We start from the raw sequence: 27,018 nt of genomic DNA, 5'->3' as shown, positions 1-27,018 counted from the left end.
TCTGTTTCAGCTCACGCAACATGCTTGCTCCTTTCTGGAATACGCTCCTCTGAGAAGGACACGTTACACACAATACACATTCAAACAAACTTTGTGAATGCTCCAATTCTGTTTGACCTATTTTTAGAAGTTAGAACATGAAACAGATGGATAGAAAGTCAGAGGTAAAGTGGCTGAAGAGAGTGAAAGAAAGTTTTGCACAGACATTTACGACAAATCTTCCTGTCATGGTGATGTGTTGACTTTTCATCTAGCACCACCAGCATGTTGACATCTGGATGGATTGTTGTTATTTGTGCTGCAGAGGTTCATGTTCCCTACAGGATGAATTCTAATGATTTTGGTGTTTTAGCGCCATCAACAGGTTTAAGATTTACAGTCGCATAAAGCTGCCAGCATGACTGTTGACTCTGTGCAGGATTGTTATAGTTCAAGCATCTTAATTCTATGTTTAGCGAGATTTTAAAAATGAGGACGTGTTCCAGATTCTCAGGAGGGATTTTGCAAAAAAGGGGGTCAAAAATAAAATGGGACAAAGTTACCTGGAACCTGGATGTTGATTTTATTCAAAGCCTGTGACTTCGGAGACGTGAGGTTTTGATCTGGAGCCACAGAGAGTCCTGTCCTAACCATCTGCTGTGCTCTGAGGGCCGGGCTGCTGTCAGTACATTGTGCCCCTGACTGCCCTCCAGTCCTTACACACACACACACACACACACACACACACACACACACACACACAGACACGGACTTCCTCTCCTTTTCTTTCCTTCCTTGTCTTCCTCTTGTTGTCACTCCAGCTGGTGGCTTTCGGTGAATGCTGTCAGATGCTGAGCTCCCTGGTGCGGAGGCGAGTGAGGAACAGAGGACGAATGGATGAATAAAAGATCACAGGCTAGCTATCACCCTATCCAGTTCTCCAATGTAAATGAAAAAAAAGAATTGGCGCTGATGCACATGAAATGAAAAATGTCACGTTGTTCGGAGACTGTGAGAGAAAATGGAGAAGTTCAATGAATAATGTTCCACACTGTTCTCACAACACTCATTTCATTTTCATTTATTCACTTTATTCCTAACAAAGCTTCAGATTACCTTTTTCTCTTTTACATGTGTGTGGCTCAAACAGTCACATATAGTGTTTAAGTGTCTGTCCCATGTTATGTTTATTTAGATCCATATACTTTTTTGTGTTTTTATCTTATCTGTTCTTATTTTATCTGAATGAAATGCTGTTCTACTAAATAAGCTGTTAAGACAGTTTAAATCGTTTGAAACCAGCGTCCACCCTTGGGGATGTATTTAGATTTCACAAACGTAAAGTAGCAATCAAAAGAATTCACAACAGAACAGATTTTCTATTATGAGCAAAATGTTAAAACAAATTGTACATTGAGATGAAAAAGAATGAAAACCAAATGTTTAACCTGATTCCCTCATCTCAAGAGTAAAAAAATAAATGCATGCTTGGTTCAGTATGGTAGTAACCAACTGTCTTTCTTAAACTGGAGTCTGTTTTCTGCATTATAAAATGATATAAAACACATTGCATTGTTATCAGTAATCCCTGCAGACTTTTTTAACATCATCGTTTGATTGTCAGATCTGCACCTTCCCTCATGTTTGGGCCACAGAGGAAACTGAGAAGCTTTTCAACAGTTTAAGAGCCAAACGTTTCCCTCATTGGTTGGTGGAGACCAAAATCAAGGGTCAAAGGGAGTTGATATTGGCCTTATATCGTGTGACCAAAAATTGAATGAGTCATCATGTTTAAGCGTTTGTGCTGGACATGTGTATCTTCAAAGGTGATGAAGGAAGGAACAAATCTATTGTTTTCCTCGTTCCAATATGTAGGGTCAAAATAGTAAATCTCAAGAAGACATACAGATAGTATCCTCTAAAATTATTTAGATCGTGAAGATTTGATTCAAAAAATGATACACCACAAAAAAACAAAAGTATATATTCAGGTGTTTTATTCAACCAAAATTTGCTATTATAGTATGGAGCATTTTGTTTAGCAGACATGTCTTTGCTCAGTTGAATATTTAGTTCCTGTGTTCATAAGCCTATACAGTACATGCACAGACCAGTGAACCCAAATACTAATATCTTATTTTGCAAAACTGTGGCCTTGCAAACCTCCAGCTGGTGAATCACAGGTTACAAGTAATTGCATTTTCCACTGAAAGTCCCAAAACCTCCTGTTCACGTGCATCCATCTGCACAAAAAACCCCATCATCCCCGGCGATCACACAATTCGCACTCAAGAGCTCAATTTGGAAAAGTCCTCTGTGTAAACAACACGTCCTCCCCACCTGCACTCCCCTCAAAGTAATTGTGTGCTTTTCCTCACCCTGAGGTCCACAACGCTTCATCCCCGTGGTTGAACGTGGAGCTCGCCGTTGTAATTAGCGGGGTTAATATCCCGGGCAGCATCACTAAATTAAATCTCCAACTCCACTGCGATGCGGCTGAGTGATGCACCTGTTCACTGTAATTACAGATGCAGCCTGGGAGTGAACTCGTAATGAGTTGGGATAGTCAAGGTTGAATCACTTTTCAGACTCCTCCCACCACTTACAGCCACTAATGTTTTTATCTGTCTACATGCAAACTGAAGTGAACTGAATGAGGCTCTGGAAAACTAAAACACACGTCATTCTAAAGCTGCAGAATAAATTTGCATCAGTTGGATCTCTGTGAAAATCAACACGTTACTTGACTTTGGTGATTCCCTCACTTTTCCCTATAGCGCTACCAAGAGGTTAAGATTTATGCTATAATGTAAAAGGTTTTTGATCCCTATTAAGGATACATTTCAATGACTCATGTTGGTTTGGAATAAAACACATGTAGTGTATCCTGATTACTTTGGGGATCCTCTTCCTTTAGCGCCACCATGAGGTTGACAACAATATGTTATTACATATTGGCAGGATTGCCCTGAAACTTGGTGCTGATAGTAAAGAATTGTATGGTTAATATTTGGCTTTGGCAATTGACTTGTCTGTCTTTTTTTTAATTTAGAAACATAATCAGATCAAAATCTTTATTATATAATCATATCATATTGAGAGTTAGCATTTGGCTAAAATAGCCGACTTGTGGGGGCGGGTTGCGTGATTGGGAAATGTGATTGTCTGGACAGTTTATCTTCGCTGCCAAATGTTTGCAGTCTGTATTACATCAAAATAAGGTCTGGGTCTAAATTAAAATGTCCTTCAATTTGTTTTGAAAATCTTCCGGCGTGTAAACGAATGCTGTTACACCATAAAGCCTTCCTGCAGCCCTGAAGTCCTCGGCGACGAAGCCCACGCTCTTAGATCTCCTGCGTCAATTTTCTCCAGCCCTTTGAGGCCGGCTCTCTGTGTAAGTATGTGCTTAGGCAAGACGGCCTCCTGCACTAATTGAAGTCAATGACACAAGCTGCAGGGGCGCGTGAACAAATTGTGTCTCCATGGAAACACATGCTGGAAAGTGTGTCCACAGAGCAGCCAGCAGCCAGAGAGAGGGATAGAGAGAGAGAGAGAGAGAGAGAGAGAGAGAGAGAGAGAGAGAGAAAGAGAGAAAGAGAGAGAGAGAGAGAGAGAGAGAGAGAGAGAGAGAGAGGGATTGAGATATGATCAGGTCCAGACACAGAGATGAAGACTCTTGTCTCAGCTTCGTCCTGCAGACATGTGTGACCTCCTGGAAATGGGATCACAAACAAAACCTGTGGTGCATTCATGATCCATGAATCAAATGAGCCACGTCTGGTAAATGTAAAGAAACAAAAGAAAGTGCACTAGAAGATCGGAACACTGGAAAAACAACCTGAGCCTAACTCAGATGAGAAAACCTCTCCAGGCCAAAAGCTGTGTGTTATGATCAAAAGCTCCAGAACAGCCTCTGGATTTAAAGATTCAAGATGGGTCTGAAAACTCTCATCTCATCACCTCTTCATCTCGCTTTATATGCCTTCATTTTGTCAGCTGTAATAAAGCTCTAATGAATTCATATACACAAAACACACCGTTGACACTTTGTGTCAGTTGAGGCCACCTAGTGTCTTCAGGCTTATTCCCAGGTAGCATACGGATGTGGGACACTTCAGGCAATGATGCAGCACTTCTGGCCTTCTTGTGACCTGGATCTGAGCCGACAGTTGCCCACTTGGAAAACAGCAAATGTGGCCATAAATACCCCTGAAGAAATGTGTGCCCTTTTTTGGAAAACATGTGGGATAGTGTGGATGTGAACCTCCAGTGGCCTATGTGGTAAATGGGGGCTATGGTCGAAATAGCACAAAACTAATTTGGGCCACCTTTGGTTGACGTGCAAACACGAGTGGAACGAGGGCCAAAAGTAAGAAAGGAAAGAGGGTTTAAAAGTTTTTAGTTTGGTCTGATTTTAACAAAGTAGCTTAGCAGTTTCAATGAGGAACGTAAAACCTCCTGTTGCAAATGGTGAATACCTTCCTGACTGTTTGTAGCCGCAGAGACACGTCGTCTTCTTATGTGCAGACACGGTTGTTTTTGTACGAGAATTCCTCCTCTCAAGCTTTCGACATCATCTTGTCTCAGGGATACTTTAAAAATAACATCTCTGATCTTTTGAAATGTTGTGGGCAGAGGTTGCTCTCACAGAGTTGCCATGGAAACAGTGGCGACCATTTCACTACATACCTCAGATAGAAGAAAGGCTGTAATGAACAAATATGCCCCCCCCCTCCCACCATCCTCCTCTTCCTCTGTCTGCGGTTTCCTGCCTATATGTGATTGAAGACCATGTAGATTTGTGGGTGGATCAATGGATGATTGGAAAAATAAATAAATAATCACGGCTTAGCTGCATTACATCATCAGAGACTTGCTCATCTAGATACTGCACATAAAGACACATGCATACAGCTCATAGGGGACGTATTAACTCTCCGCTGCTGCTCTTCGTGAATGTGCTCTGTGTATTGAGCACCGGCTGCTGGATCTATATCTGCAGCTCTTAAGACATCCGCTGTAACAAGGCTGACGGTGCTGGCTGAGAAGCTGCAGGAGGGAAAACTCCAGACACGACGTGTCGTAAAGAGCCAGACGGGGATAAAAAAACATCACAGCTTCATCTGATACCTGTGACAAAGACATAAAACGTAAAATTTACATGTGGTAGAAGCTGATCGCTCTGCCCTGAAAGAAAGAAAGAAAAATCTGCAGCGACGATGCTTCAGTCTGGGACCACTGCAGATAAACACAGTGATGTGGTCGCCATCGTCATGACTCATATCAATCGCTCAGGGTGGAAAATCTACTCAAGTACTCTGAGATTTTTACCTTACTCTTCCTTTATACTCTAGGATTTTATACTTTATACGTCTTCCCTTCTACATTTAATACAATAAACCTTGCACTACATTCATTTGACAGCTGTACTTACATACAGGGTGAGATTTTTCATTAAAAGCATTTGATTTGCTTAATAAATGTATTTGTTATTTAGATTAAATCAGTGATTCCCCACATTTTTGGGGAGAGAGTTTCTATCCATTCATACCCATGGTCAATTTAAAATCTCTAACCCATGCAAACACGGAGGAGAACATGAAAACTTCACACATAGAGCAGGGAGTCAAACCGAGAACCTTCTTGTTGTGAGGCGACAGTGCCACTGGTCCACGCTGCTGCACGACAGTGTCTAATCTTTTCAAAAATAGCAAAGAACAGAGTGAAGTGAGAACAGACTTATGAAGCGGAGCTTTGTTTTTGTCTTCCTTCCAAGCAAATGAATCATTTCAAGATCCCCCAGATTTCACTTCTGACCCTTTAGGAGAAGTGCCAACCTTTAAAATGTGAATCACTGGACTAAACCAAACTGTTGAGAATATAACTGTATATAATTGCAACAAGCTACACCTCCACCTCCTGTCCAAGAATAAGTTCAGAGCACAACCGTCCATGAATAGGCAGTTTTTCAATTTTAAACATTAAACTTTTATTACTTTTGGACGGATCCAGACCAACTCTCTGCTTCAACCTTTATGCCAAGCTAAGCTAACTCCCTGCAGCTTTGTATACAATGTGTGGATATGTAGAGAGAAAGATGTCAATCTTCTCGTATAACTGCAAGAAAACAGATAAATGTTGTAAATTTCCCCAACAGGTAGAAATTTTCCCTTCGGCACATTTTGTGTATTCATGCTTCACTTTGGCCAACAACATTTCACCTGTTTGTTTGTTGGTTGGTGTATTTCTTTATGACCAGTATCATGCAGAAATGAGTTAACAGATTATGGAAGGACTAGAGATTTTCCTATAGAGACATAACAATAAATCAACATTTAAAGAACTGAGAGCAGCTTGGTTGAACTTAAGGAGACTATTAGAGAGTTTTTAAAATTATTTTCCTGGCACTTCATCTACCTCTCTCCCTCTCAAAGAATCAGGTGAAACTCCAGACAGCGTGAAGTTTAAAAATAAATAGATAAACGAAGGGGAGTCCTGTGGAGGGAACAAGTTGTGCTGCTGAGGGGGAAAGTCCCTGACAGGCCAGCAGCTTGTGATGGAGGGTCCCAGTGCAGCAGGAGCCGTAACCATCAGGGTGAAACCATATTTGACAGGAGCAAACTGTCTGAGAGGGGCCAACATGATCCGCCATGACCACTCATGGGGGCCGCAACGCCTCCAGAGAGAAATGGTTGACACAGGAAAAAAATACACACACATACACACACAGGGAGGGGACAGATGGAGGTACACTCACAAACACACACACACACACACACACACACACACACACACACACACACAAGGGGCACACACTCTGTGTCTCTTGCACACAGAGCAGGGACACAGAGGTGAGTTCATATTGGTGCTCCGCCCTCTGCACACAGAGCGGCTCGCTCTGACCCATCTTTATTCAGTTATGATAATGCAGTGTCACGCAGGCACAGATTATGTTCAGGTGTCTGAGGGGAAAGCTTAAATGGAGGATGAGAGCTCTCACACTGGGACGGTTACCGTCGACAAAGCGCTGCCTGAGACTTGGTCTTGTGGAGAATTAACTTTAAATCTACCGTACGAGGGTTCTGTCCACTTCTGCAGGTTTTTAAGCTCACTGACTCTGAATGTAAAGTGGCCCTGACTGTAAAAACACATTTCAGATCATGGATCATGGTGTTACAACACTTCTAGTTTGTGATTTGACAGAAGCCCCTGGGAATGGTTTAGTGTTACTTCCTGTTTCTGTTCCATGTTTGAAATCTAAACTGAGTTTCACAGAATGGAAGAATGCTCTTTGTTGGAGTCCTCACATTCTTTGAGCCTGAAACACGTTAATAAGTGCATAATAAACAACATATACAAAGTAATAGGAACATCATGAATCATTCATATAAAATTTAAATTCACAACAGAAGTATGTAAAATCTAAATATTGAGTGAAGTTGCCTCTACGGAGTCGAGATCTGCAAAGAGCACATCACTTCACACGAGAAAACTTTACACACAAATGATTTAAGCCACATTTCAGGCAGTTAACAGACAAATGTGACTCAGCTCTGCACGTTCATCGATCCTGTGGGAACTTTTCACAGAACGTCTTATGTGTCCATTGTTCAAACTGTGGGAGACTTTGACAAGCTCCACGGCAACGATAATAAAAGTGTTTCCCCTTTTTCTTCTATTAGGAAAAAGGAAGTAACACGAATTTGTGGGCAACAATATCTCGAACTGAAGAAAGGTCAAAGCACGTTCATCAAACTATAGGTATGTGTGTTTTTGTGTGTTTGTTTGTGTGTGTTTTTGTGTGCACGTTGCAGGAACTGATGTTGACAATGATGTGTATATTATGCTGCATATGCAAGAATGCAGCTACTTCTGCATACTTATGTGTATGAATTACCCCATCTGTGTGTGTGTGCATTTATTGTTGCATTAGCATTCAGCACATGCAGACACACACACACACACATACACACACATACACACACACACGTTCATACATGTGCACGGCCACAGAGCAAATCACAGATTCAGTGGAAGGCAGCAGGCAGGAGGAGAGAAAAGCAGGAGAGAGAAAGAAAGGGGGAGTTGAGGAGGAGGATGTGACATGATTTACAATGAGATCATTAACCTTGAGAAACAGAATGGCGTCTGTGACATAAACACTATCTCTAAGACGGACACCTTGTGAGAACAATACCTCGTGCACACACACAATACACTCGTGAACACTCTGAAAAACAAATGCACGCCAGTGGGTGTGCACGAAAAAAACAGCTGCGCAAACGCACACACTGGAAACGTTTCAATTTGATCCTTAAAAGAAGTCAAATGTGTCCCAGATACAACTCAGCCTTTTATGTGTTTGCATTGGAAAGTGACAAAATAAATGACAAAAACAATATGCTCAATAAAAAACCCAGGTTTTTGAGTGTGCTGTTGTTGAACATCATTGTCCCATAATGCAATGCACTTTATGAAACTAAGCAGCTACTTACAACTGTGGAAGATTAAAAGAAATGACTGATGAAACATGTATTTGTGTATGTGACGCATCATTTCCTGTAAAACACAGCACATTTTGTTCATTATTGTCGCCAAGGTTGTTATGTTTTCCCTGTTTGTTTGTTCGTTGGTTAACATGGTTGTTTAAAGCAAGATTACACAAAATCTGCTGTGCGGAGTTCAACGAAGTTTACTGGAAGGATGTGGTTCAGGGAAGGAGCCCCTCAAGGACAGATTTCTTTAACATAGTGAGATAGGACAGTTTTCCCAGGGACTGATTCGCGGATCTTGATGACAGACATCAGAAACATTTAGGGGGCTGATTCCTGAGCGTGTGAACAGCGTCATTGAATTCATAGGAACTGTTGGACCTTGGCGGAGTTGTGTGCAATTCTAGCTAACCGGAAACAAATGGTGTATTGTATAAACTTAATGCATTTACTAAGTCGTGCAGAAATGTGACATATTGTAAGAGTTCACAACGACACCAGCAGCTCTGTGAGGCCACCCCCCACATTTGAATTCTGAATTCTCACTGGCAATATAGCAGGATCTTTGTTTATCAATATTTTTGATGAACAAAAACTGACCAGCACTCACAAGCATTTATCACACAATCCTTATTTATTTATGTATTTGTCCACAATCATGAATCCGTTCTATTATAAATGTTTAGTTTGTAAATGACATTTCAATAAAACATTGCCAACGATCATTCACAGGTTAAGTCAGAGAGTTTGAGCTGCTCTCTGGTAAATCCAGCTGTAAAATCTAATCACTCACTAGAGACACAGGAAAAGAAAACCATTCATCGACTGGCACAAAGGCTTATGGGATGTAGACTGACAAAAAAAACAAAAACAAGCCCTTTTCAAAAGTGCATGATACGGCAGTTGTGTCACAATGTCTTCAAAACACAAACTCCCTTTTAAGAACAATAAAATAGACAAATATGTTCCCCCAATATATTTGGCAACGAATCACTCCTCTTACTTAGACATGTATAAAAAGTGAATTTTCTTAGAAAGTAAATTTCTTCCTCATGTCAGTTATGCTGAAAATATATTATTAGTTATAAAATGGTTTCAAAATGTTGGAAGACACTTTGGAAATGAGTCAGTGTAATAATTCAGTTCTAAGACACTCAACAGAGGATTAATGATTTCAACTTCAAGTATAAAGCAGATTTTTTGGATTTGTATTATTTGAAGACTGTCTTCTGTCTGACACACTGCGAAACGCATCCAGAACATCACACAGCAACAGTAAACATCTACTGAGCGTCAAACATCTAGAAAAGCACTCTATATAAAAGTATTATTGATTGGTATCATTTATTAATCTTAATAACTGAGCTACAGGTGTTATGGATCTTATGAAAATATCACATCCTCACTAAATGTTTTGCAGAATCATCATTTCTTTTTAAACATTGATGATGATTGATATTAAACACTAAATATTTAAAGCACTGAACTGTATGATATGATATGTGCTCCCTCTTTTAAACCCTTCACGGGTTGAACTGGGGACATTCTTAGTGTTTATATCCAGAGAAACCACATTCTTCTCTTCCTTCATCTGCACTGAATTAAAGCCTGTTTAGTTAAGACAATTCAAACTGAGCGATGTGCTGCTTTTCTTTGGAGTCCTGCTTCTTCCACCTGTTCTTTATCATCATTGCAACAAAAACCTTACAGCTGAAAAGGCAACAATCATACAGATACTCTATGTGATGAGAACAGACTTCAGTGCATATTGTGATGAGTTTCCTCGATAACCAATAAACAGCTACTTGAAATAGTTTAAGGTTTAAGAAAGAAAAATAAATTCAGTTAAGCTCAAAGTTAAATCAGGGCTCTAGTGATTTTCTTCAACATTGATTTGAGTAAGTAAAACAAACTACTCAACAGTTTACACAAGTTGGGTTTAATCTCACGTTGTCAACTAGAGCCTGATGAACGTATCTATTGGCCAATAACAATTGTCTGATATGAGCCTTTTACAGGACACGTACTGAAAACTTTTATTTGAAAGAATAAACAATTAAAAAAAGATGTGCATATATGTTGATATTTTAAATAGGTTCAACATATTTGTATTTTATTAATCTATTATAAACAAATTTAATGGTTCAACTGTATACATTTATATCAGCTGATATAAACGCTATCTGAAATTGTTTATTTTCTGATATCAGCATTGGCTTCAAAAAGTCCATATCAGTCAGGCTCCATTGACAACACAGTAAACCACAAACTTAACATTACTATCCACAACATGCACACACACACCAACACACCAACACGCACACCCACAAACTCTGATGGTCATTACATGTTTGTTTATACTCTGGTTTCTCTCTCTTAAACATCTCTTTATTAGACCAGTGTGCAAATCACTGAGCAGCACTGACTTTTATCAGTACTGAGATTGTATATTATATTTTAGCATAAACAAGATAAAGTATCTCAATGTGACACATTAAAACAGATTCTTCTCTGCTACTTCATATCTATAAACAGTTTCTCTATTGATTTTCCATAAATGTGTTGAATCCGAATGAATACTGACATAAGATCAGATATACTGTAACAGAGGATTTTAACCATTTCACCCACTTCTAAAGGGACACTTCTCACCATGCATATTAATCCTATGATTAGAGTATACGCAATCTGCAGCTTTACTTTATCAAAATGTGGCCACTTGACCTGCATCTCACAAACCTGCCACATATGTTAAGTTCTTCACACTCAAATATGCCACAAACCTTTACTTATTGAGTAAATCTTAGTGTCTTTGATGCTACATTTAAACCACAACGTCAAGCTTTTATAAAAGGTAGTGCATGCTCACATTAACCAGTACACCATTGTTTTACTCCACTGATTTTTACCTTTGTTCAGCTCTCGTATGATCAGAAATCATCGGCAAGCCGCACGCTGAGAGAGATGTTTTTAAAAATGCCAGAAGCTTCCCGTGAGGCGGATGAACGTCAGTGGACTCCAACCCAGGGACCTCGAAGTCATGCGCATGAGCTCAAAACACCCAGAATTCAAGAGTCGGTTTCACACCTGCTCACGGTGCCTCCTGTCACGCTCAGAGGAGGTCAGTGCCGTCGTAGACCACGGGCCTGTCAAGACTCAGGTGATACAGCACCTTCTTTGAGATGAACCTGGTTAACAGGAGAAGCAGAAATGTTTGCTTTACGTTTGATATCACTCCTCCCAGTCTGGTTTTTTACGAGTGACTAAGGTTTTTATTACATGGGAATACCTTGTGTGAGAAAAAGAAGTGAATGACAGGACAGGGCGACTGACCTGGAGAAGGAGTTGTCAAAGATGAGTGTGTATTCTCCGGGGTTCCTGACTTTCAGTTCCCCCTGGATCGTCTCTTTGTGGGAGTTACAGCGAGTCAGTGGGATCAAAACCTGCACAGTGGGATCGGATTTGGCATTTATGCTTACAGCAGAGAAATATATCTGCATAGATTCAGGACAAATCTGAAAGGGTGAGCGAATGATGGGGGTCGACACATTCATCAAATCTGCTTCCAGTTTTGAATCCCTGGGAATAAAAAACCCTCTGGGTTATTTCACTGGAATCTAAATTAATTCTGCCGTGATGACAGGTAGGACTTTCACCACATATAATGTTTAAGATTAAGATTAAGATTCGTCTTTATGGTCCCTCACTGCTGTTTTTTAATGAACTCTTTCCTGAATCGTTTCGTCTCTTGCTGTGAGGGAAAATATTTTTGCTTCTTAGAGGGGCGCTGGTGTGCTGCAGAAGCAAAAACACAAAGGGAAAATATTATTCTACTTTATTTTTCAGCCAATAAACTAAATAAGAAAAGAATCCTACATGCAAAATGCAGAACAAGTTACCTTAAGCTGCCATCGTTGTTTCACTATAGGTCACAGAATCTGACAGGGGACAGATTGCAGTGTAATACCAGCTGTATGCTGAGGCAGTGAACTCGTCCATCTTGAGACATTTAAATCCCTCCTTCCACAAATGCAGCATTTACGAATAGTATTATTGACTTAAGTGTGACATTAGTGCGATAATCCAAAGTGCAGATTTTTATGTGCTACCTGAGAGCAGCCGAAACTGTGGTCACAACACTGACACATCATCACCCTCAAAGTTTATATGCAAACATGTGTTTATATACACACCCAGCACATTACATAGCTGCCGTGCTCAGTTTCCCTAACAGGGTCACCGAGTTAGCATGGAGTTTTTTATCTTTGCATATATCTGTTATTTAAGAGACAAGCAAAAGATTCGAGAAGGGATTCATCCAGAGCCCATCCCTAAAAGCTGGCATTGTGTTTGCACTTCCACTTCACACACGTCCCAGTGTCTCACCTTGGCCTGCTCCAGCGGCGTCTCTGCGCTCTCCCTGTAGACCACACTGAAGGAGATGCTCTTGGGCTCAGAGGTGAACGTCCAGGTAACAGTGGGACCAGGGCTGCTCATGGTGATGGGGATGGTGCTGTAACAGCTGGATTTGATGAAAAGCTCTTGGGAGCTGTCCCCAAACCCAGAGATGTCATCGATGGTGAAGTGGACAGACAGTCTGAAGGGAAAAAATACCAGGACACAATGTTGGAGAGCCGCGATTGACAAGTATTTTCACTATATCAATAAAGTGTTTGATCAAAGGAAGTAATAATGCTGTCACAGTTTCCAGGTTGATCAAATTGCTTGCTTCCAAACAACAATCCAACAATAAAACCCAGCTCTTCCATTACCCAGGATGGAACTCAATTGCTCTTAGTCTATATAGGAACAGAGGACACAGCATATGACCCAGGTAACATTTAGGGAAGCTTCTTATGCAGCATGTAGATTAGTTTCATATTTCACTTCTTGTTTTTTGCTCTTGGCTATAAGTTTTCTCCAGGAAATAGTTTTAGGGAACTTCCTCTGAGAGTTTAACTGAAACTTGTGACTGCATCAATTCAGTTTTTCTAGTGTAACTTTCACTACATGTGATAAACTCACGTGAGTTCTCCAGACTTCAGCAGGCAGATCTCTGCATCCTGCAGGGAAGCACTGAGGTCCTCGGTATCCTCTGATGTGATGTCTCCTGCACTAGCACTGCTGCTTCTGGAGAAAGTGACAGATATTTTAAGCTAAAAATCATCAGTTTGTGGGGAACAGTAAATGTAAAATAAACACATTTCTACTGTCCACTTGTGCGGGGAATGTCAAAGTGCAAATTTGTGTGTGTGTTAGAGTAGTAAATCTTTGTTATAGATAATGTATGAAAAAAACTATAAACCTGAACGAATCCAAATCATGAGTAACTGATTCAAATTCATTTTTACTGATAATTTCTGCTGAATTTCTTCTCACTGCTGCAAATATTTCTGGTTTTCCGGCTGTGATATCCAAGAATCAAACTGAGACAGACTAAGGAGATGGTGTCATGTGTGTAAACTCCCTCAGTCCCCATCAGGGGCTTCATGCAAGATACTTACAGCTGTGCTGCCCCCTGCTGTCCGTGCTCAGGAGAGCAGGCAGTGGCAAAAGAGAGGGAGTCACTGACGCCGCTCACTTCTTCGTCTGTGATGATGTCAAAAACACCATCATCCAGTTTTTCATTTTCACCAGGTCCTAGAAAAAACACAATAATTCTTGTTTTCATTGCACGCTCACTGTACTGTAGATCCTATTGTCAAAACATTAATGAGTTTAAAATCAAATGTGCTAATACCTTATTATTCAACAGATAGGTGTGTGTGTGTGTGTTCTGTTACCTGGCCCAGCAGTCACAGTTCTCCCCGCCTGCAGCAAGCGGCTGAAAGGTGTCCCTGGTGTGCTGTGCATCACTTCCTCCTGCGGGTGGCGCTCCACTACTGCACTGTGCTGGTTGTAACAGTCTGTGCAGCAGCGTTCTCTGTTGCCGCCCTGTTGGGTGCTCACTGTGTTGCTGCAGCAGTAGTAGCAGAAGGGACGCCCACACAGTCTAGAAAAACAGCAGATACAACGTGATGGAGATGAAGAGAGCGAATGGAAAGGCTCATTATTTTTTAAACGCATGATAGTGTAGAGGATTCATTAGTTTGTGAGTAAGTGAAGCTTTCTGGGTCAAGTTTTAAAATCAATTCCTAAAAATATATTTTTTTGACTTTAAACACATAAAATGAAAATAAGTAAACCACAAACACATGATTTAATCTTAAGGTATTTGTTACAGTTGTTTATTGTTTAAAACCTCAGACTAGTCAACAATAGGAATACTGCAGTGATGCTGAGAGCTTACAAGTCTCTTTCTGTAAGTTCAGTCTGGTCTGGTTGTGTAAGACAAATGCAACGTTTCTTTAAGTCAGGAAAACCAGTGGAAACAGGATATAATGATATATACTGATTGGCATTCTTCTTAATACGAGAACTGTCAACAGCCATCACATGGCGTCTAATCTGGTTGGAGTGTAGTAGACATCCCGGTTCCTGAATGTGGAGCTTTGATGGATACTGGTGAGTCATCAGTTGGGGATGTTTGACTTCCCAATAATGCATCAGGTCATAAGTCAAAATGAGAAGTGAAAAACAGAATCAAAATGGGCGTCTGTGACTCAGTTCCGAAAAATCGTATTTATATGAAAACGATGCACAAAACCATACTTATGACATTTGGGTAAAATGTGCATAAGAGACAGTTTTTTAGATCAAATAATTAATGTTGTTTCACACAGTACAATGTGTATTAAGGGGCCAAAGATTTGGACCAGCGATGCATTTAATAGAGAAAAGCTTTGAATAAACATGTGACCAGCGCTCTGCAGCAGGAGCGGCTGAGACTCAGCAACGGAAGTGAAATTGTCCTTCATAACAATTGAGCAACTGAGTCTCCAGTTCAGGGTGCGGCGTACTGAGTGGAGCTTCACCAAACTTTGAATAAACAAATGAACAGCTCTCCAGCAGTCTTTATTTGCCACAGCTCTATTACTGCAGGTCACTTTTACCGTTTCAGAATAAAAGCTGCAAGCAGCATTACCTCAGACCAAACAAACTATCAACTGTCATTACACTACTATTCAAAAACCAGTAGTATTGATAGTACTGTAATTGGTTGGCATAGTGACAAGTGTATGTGTTAATTACACAGAGTACTATCTGACCTGCAGTTGTACTTGCGGAGCCACCAGCTGAACTGACTGTGACAGCCGAGACAGTAGTTCACGTCCCTCTCCGTCTCCTCATCCCTCAGTTTCTGCTCAAACTCCAAGGCATCTGTTTTCTGCCAAAGTGCATCTTTCTCCCTGCAAAGAGCAAAAAACAACCACAATTCAACTTTTAATGTAGATTAAACAAGCTGGGTTTTTGGTTGAGGCCATTTGAAAACAGAAAATCCAGACGCACTGAAGCTCAACTCTGCTTTGATTTGTTACAAATTATAAATCATAAGCAAAAGTAGATCAGAGAGACTAAATCTGGACATATTTTCAGTCTGTTTATACCTGATGAGTTCTATCAGTCTTTCCTCCAGATTGATTTTGGTGCGGTAAAGGTCATCAAGTTCAGCAGCTGTCTTCAGATCCAAGCTCTGTTTGTCCTGTTTGACTTTCCGTAGATTTTCACTCATCTCCTGACATGTCTGCTGAGCGGCTTCGAGACCCACCTCAGACCTGCGTGTGAGAAAAAGAATGCAAATTTCCTCGAAAAAGCAAAGTAAATAAAAAAACAAACATTCTGATCCAAACACCCGAGATCGGAAACATTTGATTTCACAGAGCTTTAATTTGGTCCAGAATGTGTGATTATGAATACAGTATCTCACCTTGATAAATTCTCTTTCAGATGGATTATCTCGTCTTCTTTCTGCTGCATGAGATTTTCAGACTCGGCCATCTGGATGTTTTTCTCCTCAATCTGTTGGCAATATCTCTGATTCTCAGCCTGCGATCAGCAAAGCAAAGCGAGGCATTATTTCTGGTTCTTTGTGAATTATGCTTGTGACCATAACATTTTGATTACTTCAGTTGCAAAAAAACCCCACAATGTTTCATTTGCAGATTAGCATTTTCATTCATCAATCTGAGACACTTGTACCCATAAAGATAAATGTATATACACGTTATTAGAGACTTTCTATGCTAGCGTTGTCGGCAGCATAGCCCACGTTTAACATGGTTTCAGTTCCACGTCCACAACCACTGAAGATGTGCAGTGAAATTATGACTGTCAATAATAATATCAAACCTGCTTTGGACTGCTTGACAACGTTAGTTAATGTCAAAGTAAATGTGGATGCGGTTTGTTCCATGTGTTTCATTATACCATGGAACAGAACTGTGTCAGAAGCAGGTTCTCCTCTCACCTCTATTTTGGTGAGTTTGTTCTCCAGATCCACCACTTTCTCCTCCTCAGTCGTCAGATGTAATTTCACTTCCTGTAACTCGTGGTTTACACTCTGTGTGAGAATATGAATCACAGATTAATCATATAGACAATCTCAAAAGCCCATCAGCTCTCATCTCAAGACATATTAGCCTCTGAAGGCAGCAGCCAATATTTTGGAGCTTCCGGAGTAGACAGTGGATTTCCTGGCCGAGACTCGTACTTGAGACCCGACGTTGTCGAGACAGTGCTTGCAGTCTGACTAGCAACGGAAGATAAATTAAAAAGCAGATAGCTGAAGCATTTTGGTCAATGTGTTGCATCTTTTTTGTTCTCCACACAGACTTTTTGCTTGTGGGCAATTAAAGCTATCTCGAACGTGATTGGTAGAAAACCAGAAGGCTTCCAGACCCAAAATGTTTGCCCTCACCCAGAAATTCTGCATATTCACATGTAGAATCTGTTTATCGAGTTTATCACACAAATGGCTTTGCAAAAAAGGTAAAATTTCAGACACTGCTGCGGATTTGCTTTAATTAATTCTTGTTAAAAGTAGAGCAGAAACCATTTCCTGTAAACACTCTCCACCAATAATTAATAAGAACTTAAGAAAAATCAGGTTTCTCTCATCCTCTAACTTTATCCTCAGACTTACACCCTGAAGCAAACATGGTTACTTAAAAGCATTTGAATACAATGAAGCATGAAACATTTATATAGTTTGTATCTGACCTGGAGCTGGCTGCCCTGGCTCATGGCCTGGCTGCTGAGCTGGAAGCGGAGTGCCTGGATCTCCTCCTGGTTCGTCTCCTGCAGAGATTCAGCCTCCTGCTGGGCCTCGCTCAGCTTCTGCAGCTTCTGCTTGGTTGCCAACAGATCGCCCTCATTATGGAGCTGATTGAGAAGTTGCTGGTTCTCTTGCCGTAATTCCTTCACGCAGCTATTCCGCCTCTCAGCTTCCTGAGACGCCTCGTCTTCCAGCTCTTGCAGCCTTGTCGACAGGCCCTCAAAGCGCAGACGAGCCTCTTCATTCTCAGCGGTTAGCATGCAAACATGCACGCCAAGCTCAGCGGTTTCTGTGTTTGCTCTATGCAGCGCCTCCCTGGATTCACTGTTCTCCAGACACATGGCTTCATAGCGCAGCTTCAGTTTGTTCAGCTCCTCTCTGGAGGCGGTCACTTCTGCAGCCAGACCTGCTCGAGCCTGAGCCTCACCATCTCGCTCACGGATGAGAGCCTCCTCTCGCTCTCGGGAACGGAGAATCTCATCCACGTGATGGCGGTTTAGCTCCTCCACCTGGGCCTTGAGTTGTTCTGCTAAAGCTCGGAGGTCTTCTCTGGAGGACTCTGTCACCTCCTGCAGGGCCTGAACTTTCATTCGTTCCTCAGTTCCTGCCAATAGCTGAGCCCTGAGGTCCACCACCTCTTCCTGGAGCCGATGCACCTCCCTTAGGTTGAGCTCCAGTTGAGCCTCAGCTATCACCAGCCTGAATGAACCCTCTTTGGTTTCCATTGAGGAACTCTGATGTCCTTCATGAAGCTTCTGCATTTTCTCATTACTCTCTGCAGCTCCCTTTTCATCGTGCAGCTCTCCGCTCCTGCTCTCCAGCTCCTCTGCTCGAGCCTGAAGAAGTCCACATTTAACAGTCTGGTCTCTCAATTTTGCCTCAGTTTCCTCTAGCTTCTCAAGTAACTCTGCTTGGCTTCTTTGAGACGCTGTGAGGTTCTTGTCCAACTTTGCAGCTTTGGTGGCGACGGAGTCCAACTCCTGTTGGGTTCTTGCTAACTGCTTCCTCAACAATGATTGAACCTCGAGAAGGTCTCTGTTCTCCTGCTCTTGCTTCTTCAATTGAGCATCTGACACTTCCTTCTGGACAAGTGCATTTTGAACAGTCTCTTCCAAATGCAGGTTGTCATCGAGAAGCTTCTTCTCCCGGGCGTCGACACACACATTCATAGACTCTACTCTACTTTTTAAGTGCTTCTCCGATGCCCTCAAAGTAGCCAGCTGATCTAACAAGGCTGTCCGGCTCTCTGTTAGCTCTGTGACGTTATCCTCACTCTTCTTTACTGTTTGGAGAAGCCTTGTGTTTCTTTCCATGAGATTGCTGCATTGTGTTTTGAAGTCCTCAACATTCTCGGTTTGATTACAGGAAGCGACTTCATTATCAGAGAGTCTAGAGCTCAGACTTTCTTTCTCAATATTGAACTTCTCCACCTGCTCCTCTAAGTGTTTTATTCTCTCTGAACTAACAGCAAGCTCTTTCTCTCTGTTTTTAAGGGTTTTTCTTAAATCCAACATTAGGCTCTCGAGTTCCTCGTTCTCGCTGCCACTCCTGCTACATCTCTGCTCTACCTCCTCTCTCTCCTCCCACAGCCTTTTCCTCAGGTCCTCTGCTTGTCGCTCTCTGCACTCCAGAGATGATTGTAGACCCTGAAGCTGGGCTCTTAGGTTCCCTGTCTCCTTCTCTTTCAAACTCAACGCCCCTTGAATTCGACCCACGACCCCTTGGAGCTCCTCCAACCTTCTCAGCGCCTCCTCCCGTTCGTCATGGGCTCCAGATTTTACCTCAGCAAGTTTCTCTTCACTGTCTCTCAACTCTTGATCCCTTAGTTTGAGTTCCTGTGATAGACGCTCAGAGATTCTGGCCCTGTCTTCAGACTCTCTCTTTGCTGCCAGTCTCTCCTCATCTGATGTCTTAAGTTTATCCAGAAGTTCCTGAATTTTCCAGGCTGAGTCACAGTAGCTTGCTGTTTGTTGGCCTTTTTCTTTGAGTGCTTCGTCCAACTTAGAGAGAAGCTCCATATTTTTGTTCTCGGCAGATGTGAGTCTGTCTTGAAATTCGCTTTTTATTGCCTCCCTACAAGTGTGAAGTCGATTTTTTCCCCCATCACCAGCTTCAGCCGATGCCAAGTGTCCAGACGACTTCTGAGCTGCCAGCTCTCCTTGCAGCTCTTTCACCACGCCTTTCAGCTCAGCAGCTTCCTTGCTTAACTCCTGAACCTGCACCAGAAGCTCCTGCTGTCTGAGCTCGGACTGATCGAGCTCAATGCGGAGATTCTCTGCAATACTGCAAGGAGAGGGTTCCCCGAGTTCTCCCAGTTCACCAAGGAGACTGTGACTCAAGTCTGGGATTGGAAGAAACTCCTGTGCCTGGTGAATGGATGGAACAAGATAGCTGGGGTCAGATGCTTCAAACAGTCACACGTCAAAAAAACAAGTTTGTATATTTTCTTGATTTTTGACGTGAAAGTGAGCTGCTTTTCAAATGTTAGACGTTCAGCTATTACTTTTCATTGTCATGATCTTCAGCAGATTACACTGATTGAAAAAATGATTCACAAGAAGCAGGCTGCCACAATTCATGAAATAAAAAGAAACAAATTATGAATGCATAGGCAACAGAGGATACATGTTATTGTTTGTTTACTGCTTGCCAAACCATAGTTTAATTACTCCAGCTTTTACTATATTTTGGTATGTTGTTGGTATGTGAAAGTACCTGTGAGTGTGAATAGCTGCTAACCAAACTGTTGATGCTGGAGCAGCGACTTGGAGGTTTCCACAGGAAAGCTGGTGAGGCTGTGCTTAATGTCCGCCTTTAGCACAATGAAAAACCAAAGGTCAAGATCATTCAACACCTGATAAATCATCAGAGTAAAAACGTCAACATCCAGCTGATTAAAAAGCACAAAAGAGGAACTAACACTGACAGAATTGACTGTTAACTTGAACACTTTTTGGAACACAATTTTATAGGTCCCCTTCCTTCTAATAATTTCCAAGGAAATTTTCCTGACAAGGAATATGTACTTGTTACACAGAAAACATCCTAGTACAGTGCAAATTCCATGAACATGCAAAGTAATGGAGATTTTAGGAAAGAAACTGGAAATAATGTTATTAATTCTAATTAACATAACATCATTTAGTGGCGATAAAGGAACTTCCTTAAATTAACTGTTAAATACATTACAACTCAAAACAATAAAATAAATCCCTTTCAAACACAGATATTGATCTATTTGAAAGATAAAAAAGGATTGTGACATGTGCCACTTTAACTATTTGTAGGTAATTCTTCATGCCACAGCTTATGTTATTGTAGGCATATTACAGAAGCTAAATAATAACCCCTGTGATGTGATTCCATAAAACAACAACTGAAGGAAGTGAAAGGTTTTGGCAAAGGTGTTGACATGAACGATGGTGATTAATGTTCACACACTGTCGGCACCCACATCCTCTTATACACACATTTACACACCCTCAAGCAAAAAAAGGGCTGTGAAGGTGCAGAATGATCAGATAATTAAGTGTTTCTTCACGTTCTAAAATACCCACAGCGACGTAATCTTACATTAAATGGACTTAATTGGTGTGTTATAACAAAGTGTCTTTCTCTAATCAATTTGCTGATTACTTCCGACCCCATGAGGATTTATAACCTTCCATTTGTTAATCAAGTGTCTTTGTCACATCACAATAGAAAGAATAATTCCCACATAAAGAAACATTTGTGTTTTGCGTTCAAAAACAAAAGAAAGCTGCTTATTGTCAAAGTGCAAACAGTAGTGAGTGCAGGTATTTGTCACCTTGCAAAGGAAGGCCAATCCGCATCGAGGTCATAACCTCTGGCCGCCACGTCAAATTGGATCTGGTTGAGCTCATAAAGATGGTTGATTATGTCAGCGGTAAGGTGACACTTAAGAAATGGACTCCGGGCATAATACCAGTCACTGCATCGGAAGAAACAAACAATTAACCACAACAATATATATAGTAAACACACACACACGTTTTAATGGATGCAAAATAATGTTTGTTAAGCAATGTGATTAATGCAATTTACACGTACACTGACTGGCACTAAAAAAAATATATCTGGTAAAATAAAGTGAAAAGAAATTCCATGTGTTTGGCCTAATTAAAGAGAGGAAGTGAGAGGTGTGGAGGGTTCTTTGTCCTGTAAAAACAGAACTAAGGACATAAACTCGGAAGAGACAGACGCACTTCTTGAGAAACGATGCCACCAAACCATCTTCTGTGTTGTAAAAACTCTTGTAGCTAATTTCAAGTGAGCAAATGTGCTAAAAATATAGAGATGTGTGTGCGTAGATCTGTCTCCTCTGACCTTGTGACTTTCTGGTTTATGAGACACTGCTGCAGCGTGTCGGCAAGACGCTGGTGAACGAGTGAGTAGCGGATGAAGGCCCGTCCTTTCCCCAGCGACGTCTTCAACTGAGGACGCACAAAAAAATTCTATTTAGTGTACTGAAACATTTTTATAGTGCTTTATACTCTACTACACTACTCGGCTGCAGCTATCAATTATTTTCAATATCAATTCATCAGTGTATTACTTTTGTTCTAAATCAGTTCCCCACTAAGTCTATACAATCAGAGACTAAGACTAAGATGTTACCTTCAAATGTGTTTATTCTTCTGACTGAAAACCCAAAAGATTCAGCTTATGTTGATATAAAACTAAAAAAAGCAGAAAGTCCTCACATTGGAGAAGATGAAACACACGACAAATAAAATTAATACAAACAGGCATAAAAAAATATATTCAGCAGGCTTGAATTCATGTTATAAATACTGCACATAAGTGAGGCTTTAATTGTAATAATTGACAGAGGAAGGAATAAAACATTAAGATGTTTCTCTTCGCTGTATCGTCCTCAAATGTTTAGCACGGTGTTAAGAATCTTTAATTATCGTTGCTGGTTTCCTCCACACAGACTTTTGTTTTAAAATTACCCTGGAGAAAGTGTATTTTGTTCAAATGGGCCCCAGCACAAAAACATTTTAGATGTGAAAAGGTCATCGCAGCGTAGACACTCTCCAGCTCAGACTCTGGAATATGTTGACAGATGGGGGCTTTAGGTAAGACAACAGACTCACAGATCTACCATAAGGACACCAGCTGGAGGCTCCCTTATGTCTGTGACTAACCAACAAGAAACATAACGAGCTAAAGAAGAGTAAAAATATTATATTCTAGTATATTATATTTTTCTAGCAAAATTACACAGACTTGGTGTAAAGATGTGAAATGGATCAGAAAAGTTTCCACGATATTAAGGAGCAGATCTGGATCAGGGGGCGGATTCAGGAATTCACTTTCTTTAACATTGAGTGTGCACTCCACTGAGTGACATTCTACTATTCTATTATATATCATAATATATTTCAAATAACAAGTTAATGGCAGTCAGCTATTATCAACTGAACTATGTTACTTTTGAGGACAACCCCTAAATCAACAAAGAAAAGGAGCTTCGCCATTCACCGAATGTAAGAAAATACCATTGGTGGGTACAACACAAACCATCTTAGTTGATTGTTGACATGTTTTGGTTGACCCTCACTGTCCACCTAAAGAACCTTTCAAATAGAATAGAATCCCAGAATGTACCCATCACTCAGTACTCCCTCAATCCCTGCTCACACATACTGAGCATGAAAAACCACCATACATGTAGGAAACACTGATTTCCCTTCAATTTCTATGTTTCATCCATAGACTGTATATAAAGAGGTTTCATCACATTCAATCACTCTTCAAATTCAAACAGGTCAACATTTCTGTTGTTGAGATGCTAGGCTCCCTGTGTTGACTCTCTTCGCTTACGCTGGCGTCAAAAACTTTTGTTTTCTTGTTTTTTTTTTTTACAGATGTTAAGTCCTTGGGCTCTGCATCTACTTCTTTGAAAAGCTGTGGATGACCGGCAAGAGCCATTGCACACACGAACACACACACACACACACACACACACACACACACACACACACACACACACACACACACACACATTCAAAAAGCTACTTTTTTATTGACCAAACAATCAGATAAATAAAACCTAAATAAACACAGATTCACTGATAATGAAAACAATTGTTATTTGCAGCCCTGTTAGAGAAGAACCTGGATTGTATTTGCCATACATCTCTCATGAGGCAAAGCCAATAAAAACATTTAATTTGTGAAACATTTTTAAACAGTTTGAACAAGCTACAAATTAAAGACAATACAAACTAAGGCTAAGTCAAGTGCAGTTAGTCGAGTGTGAAGCTCACCACTGGGGATCCTCAGGACAGAAGGAAACAGTGCAGGAGGAGTGTGTGAGGCAGTGAATTAGCAGCACAGAGACTTACTGGTCCTGACTGTATAGAGGATTACTAACAGGGCTGCACTGTCACTGCGCATTTGTGTGTATGTATATGTGTTGCATGCCATGGCAGGGCTGAAGACAAGAAGAGTGTGTGTGTGTGTGTGTGTGTGTGTGTGTGTGTGTGTGTGTTGTTGCACCGGAAGATTACCTCAGGGATGGACTTAACAAAACGGATGCCATCATTAGCTCCCTTGATCTTAATCAGGCAGTCGCAGAAGTAATCCCAGTAGTCTTTCCTCTGGCCAAGAAAGGTTGTCTTCTCTTTCTGGTCGAACTAAAAACAAACTGTCTTATTATAGCAAAGTTCTCGATGTGGATTGTGCAACATTTCTGTCAGACACTAATGTGTATAACTGCCTCCACCAAGAAGGTTCTGTTTACATCTGTTTGTTTGTTAGTCAGCAAGATTATATAAAAAACTACTGAACAGATTACCACCAAATGGGTGAGGAAAAAAACTCAGTTTTTGGTAGGGATTTGGATCAGGGGGTGATTCCAGGATTTTATTTTTTTTTACTGCCAGATTTTTCAAAATTTTTATTGATTTTTCAAAGAATAATTCATGGATCTTGATGAAAATATGGGAAAGTTGGGCCTTGGCAGAGGCGCAAGCTGTCTGAGTTCCCTTCTAGATGTGATTTAAGTTCAGTTTTTAATTCCTCAGAATGAAACCAATCACACATGAGAAAAAGTTTCTTCTCTTTTTTTTTTACTTAAAAAAATCCCCTCATCACCCTTTAGATGAACCTCCAGCAGGACACCCTTGGTTCAGAGAGTCTAAGGAGGGCTGATAGCACACTTTGAAATTCTCACTCCAAACAAACTACTTTAAGTTTGGTTGTAATTACTGTTCTAGCTAAAACACATTGTGATTATGTTATTTGCAAGTCACTTTTTTTTAAAGAGAAGGGGCCAAACATGTTTTTCCAGCCTCTTAAATAAGAACATTCAAGAAAACTGAATGTCTTTGGGTTGTGAACAGTTTTTTGGATCAAAGATGTAATACCTTCAGTTCTGAAAACCTTTCACTGTGTTGATCACACAAGTTGATCAAGACGGTAAGTGGTGGCAGATTTATCATCATTTAAATAATAAATAAAATACAGGTGGGTACTGTACCTGGAGCAGGTATTCTAGTTTATAGAAGAACTTGTGCAGGTTGGAGCTGTCATCAGTTATCGGTTCACCACACTCCCTCTGTTCTTTACTCAACTCCAAAACAGCATCTAAACAAAATACTCATAATGTCATGAACACACACACACAAATACCATTTTATATTCTTGTGTACACAGAGAAGGCAGAAAATAGTAGATAATCCACATCTTATTTTACTCCCACTAGGACTGGACGATGTGGCAAAATATTAATTAAGATTAAGAACAAAATGTTCCTATCAGTTGATATTGAGAATCATCAGGATAAATGTCACATTATTATTCCTTTTAGGTGTAAAGAAACACTTGATAAATAGCAAAAAACGAATCTGATGTAATTTAGTGATGTGTTAATCCTTCTCACTGTGCTTGCACACTGCATACGCATTATATCCACATATAGTGAAACTTTGCTATTGATGAAAATTACATTGTGATAATTATTGATGTTGCTTTATTGCCCAGCCCTAACTCCCACAATCATTTCTGCAACATTTCTATTATTCATGGATCCTCATCATTCACGAAACACTTCCTGACAGAGATCTATGACTGATCCAGATGTTGCAGTGAATAATTATTCTGGGATTAAAATGCTGTTTTCCTTCTGTCCTGTGTTTTACCTTGATACCTCCTTTTTTTTTTCTTTCTATTTTTAATTGCGGTCCGTGTCGTGTGGCACACATGCAGTAACACCGCACGCTGTAGGACACATATGTTGTTTATGGTCGGATATGTGTGGACGGCTTAATTACCATGCAGATCTCTGATTATCCTCTGCAGTTGATTATCTCCAACCGATGAGCAGGAGGCCATTGTGGGGAGGGGGGGTGTGTCAGGAAATTCTGCATGATGGATTAAAACAGAGACATTTTAATTTAATTTCTGAAATGATCACATGATTTCAACATTGTCCCTTAAATTTTAAGAATATATGCATAAAGAAAAACAAGTGTGACAGAGCTGCTACCACTGGGAAACATTAAGCTAGTATTGATCTAACTTAGCTTGCAGTGAAAACAACAGACCAGTCTGTGCAGTCCTGTTTGTGTGAAGCTGAATGTTTGGAACATGGATGTGTTGACAGACTGGAGAGACCTCAGTGAGGAGTCAGGTTAACAACAACAACAACAGCAGCAGCAGCAGCAGCGTGTTGATCAGACCTGACTGACACAACCTGCTCTTCTCCACAGTCACATCAAACCACAGCTTCACATCAGAGACGTTTCTCTATCTGAGTCAAACCATCAGACCTCCTGACGCTTCGAGCTGCGACGTAAACACTGGATCTATCAAACCCAGAAGAACTGCACCTGCTCCTCAGCTCCTCAGCTCCTCTGCTCCTCAGCTCCTCCTCGTCTCTTTACTCTGCGTGACTCTCTCTCTCACAGGATTTCGCAGTTCGGTTGTAAATGAACAGGACAAACACCTGAGTGTTAGATGTAGAGTTGATAAATGAACGTACTTGTTCGCTCTCAGTGTTCAGGGTCCAGGTTTGAGGCTGGGACCGCAGAAACTTGCTACCGCTGGGGGGGGGGCGGGCACTGGCGGCGATTGACGGGTCTGACCGTCCAATAGGCGCCCGCCTCTGCTGGGGATCCTTTCAGGTTTGGTTGAGAGACAAACGACAGATGAACAGGATTTTATAAAAAGTGTTTTTAAAAATGAAATATGATGTTAGAATAGTTTTATGTTGGAGGGATTCTCAATATTACAAGAAATGGGTTTTTAATAATAAAGAGAATAATTACAATGATACAGTTTTTATATTAAAAACATAAAATCACAATATTAAAAAAATAAAGTTTTGGAACATTACAAAGAAAGTACTAAAAGAATACTGCT

The 27,018-nt window shown here is 40.8% G+C and overlaps 1 protein-coding gene across 2 annotated transcripts; it reads right to left on the bottom strand.

Annotated features, from left to right (window-relative positions):
- Positions 1–9,085: 9,085 nt before the first annotated feature.
- Positions 9,086–26,774, bottom strand: fyco1b (FYVE and coiled-coil domain autophagy adaptor 1b). 2 transcript variants are annotated; one of them, XM_020099269.2, is made up of 18 exons: positions 26,639–26,774; positions 25,929–26,018; positions 25,136–25,242; positions 24,165–24,290; positions 21,973–22,079; positions 21,434–21,577; positions 20,341–20,437; positions 17,571–19,991; positions 16,819–16,911; positions 16,279–16,397; positions 15,959–16,126; positions 15,620–15,760; positions 14,255–14,463; positions 13,976–14,111; positions 13,497–13,601; positions 12,858–13,068; positions 11,805–11,914; positions 9,086–11,659 (listed from the first exon to the last, which is right to left on the bottom strand). In XM_020099269.2, exons 2-18 carry the CDS (start codon positions 25,987–25,989, stop codon positions 11,584–11,586), a joined length of 4,431 nt encoding a protein of 1,476 aa, XP_019954828.2. In that variant the 5' UTR covers positions 25,990–26,018; positions 26,639–26,774; the 3' UTR covers positions 9,086–11,583. The 2 variants fall into 2 exon arrangements, with proteins under 2 accessions (XP_019954828.2, XP_019954819.2); XM_020099260.2 differs by having other exon boundaries at positions 26,487–26,709.
- Positions 26,775–27,018: the final 244 nt, after the last annotated feature.

The sequence above is a fragment of the Paralichthys olivaceus genome, chromosome 16 (assembly GCF_024713975.1).
Source record: "Paralichthys olivaceus isolate ysfri-2021 chromosome 16, ASM2471397v2, whole genome shotgun sequence".
Lineage (NCBI taxonomy): Eukaryota > Metazoa > Chordata > Actinopteri > Pleuronectiformes > Paralichthyidae > Paralichthys > Paralichthys olivaceus.
This window is presented reverse-complemented; position numbering and strand designations above follow the sequence as displayed.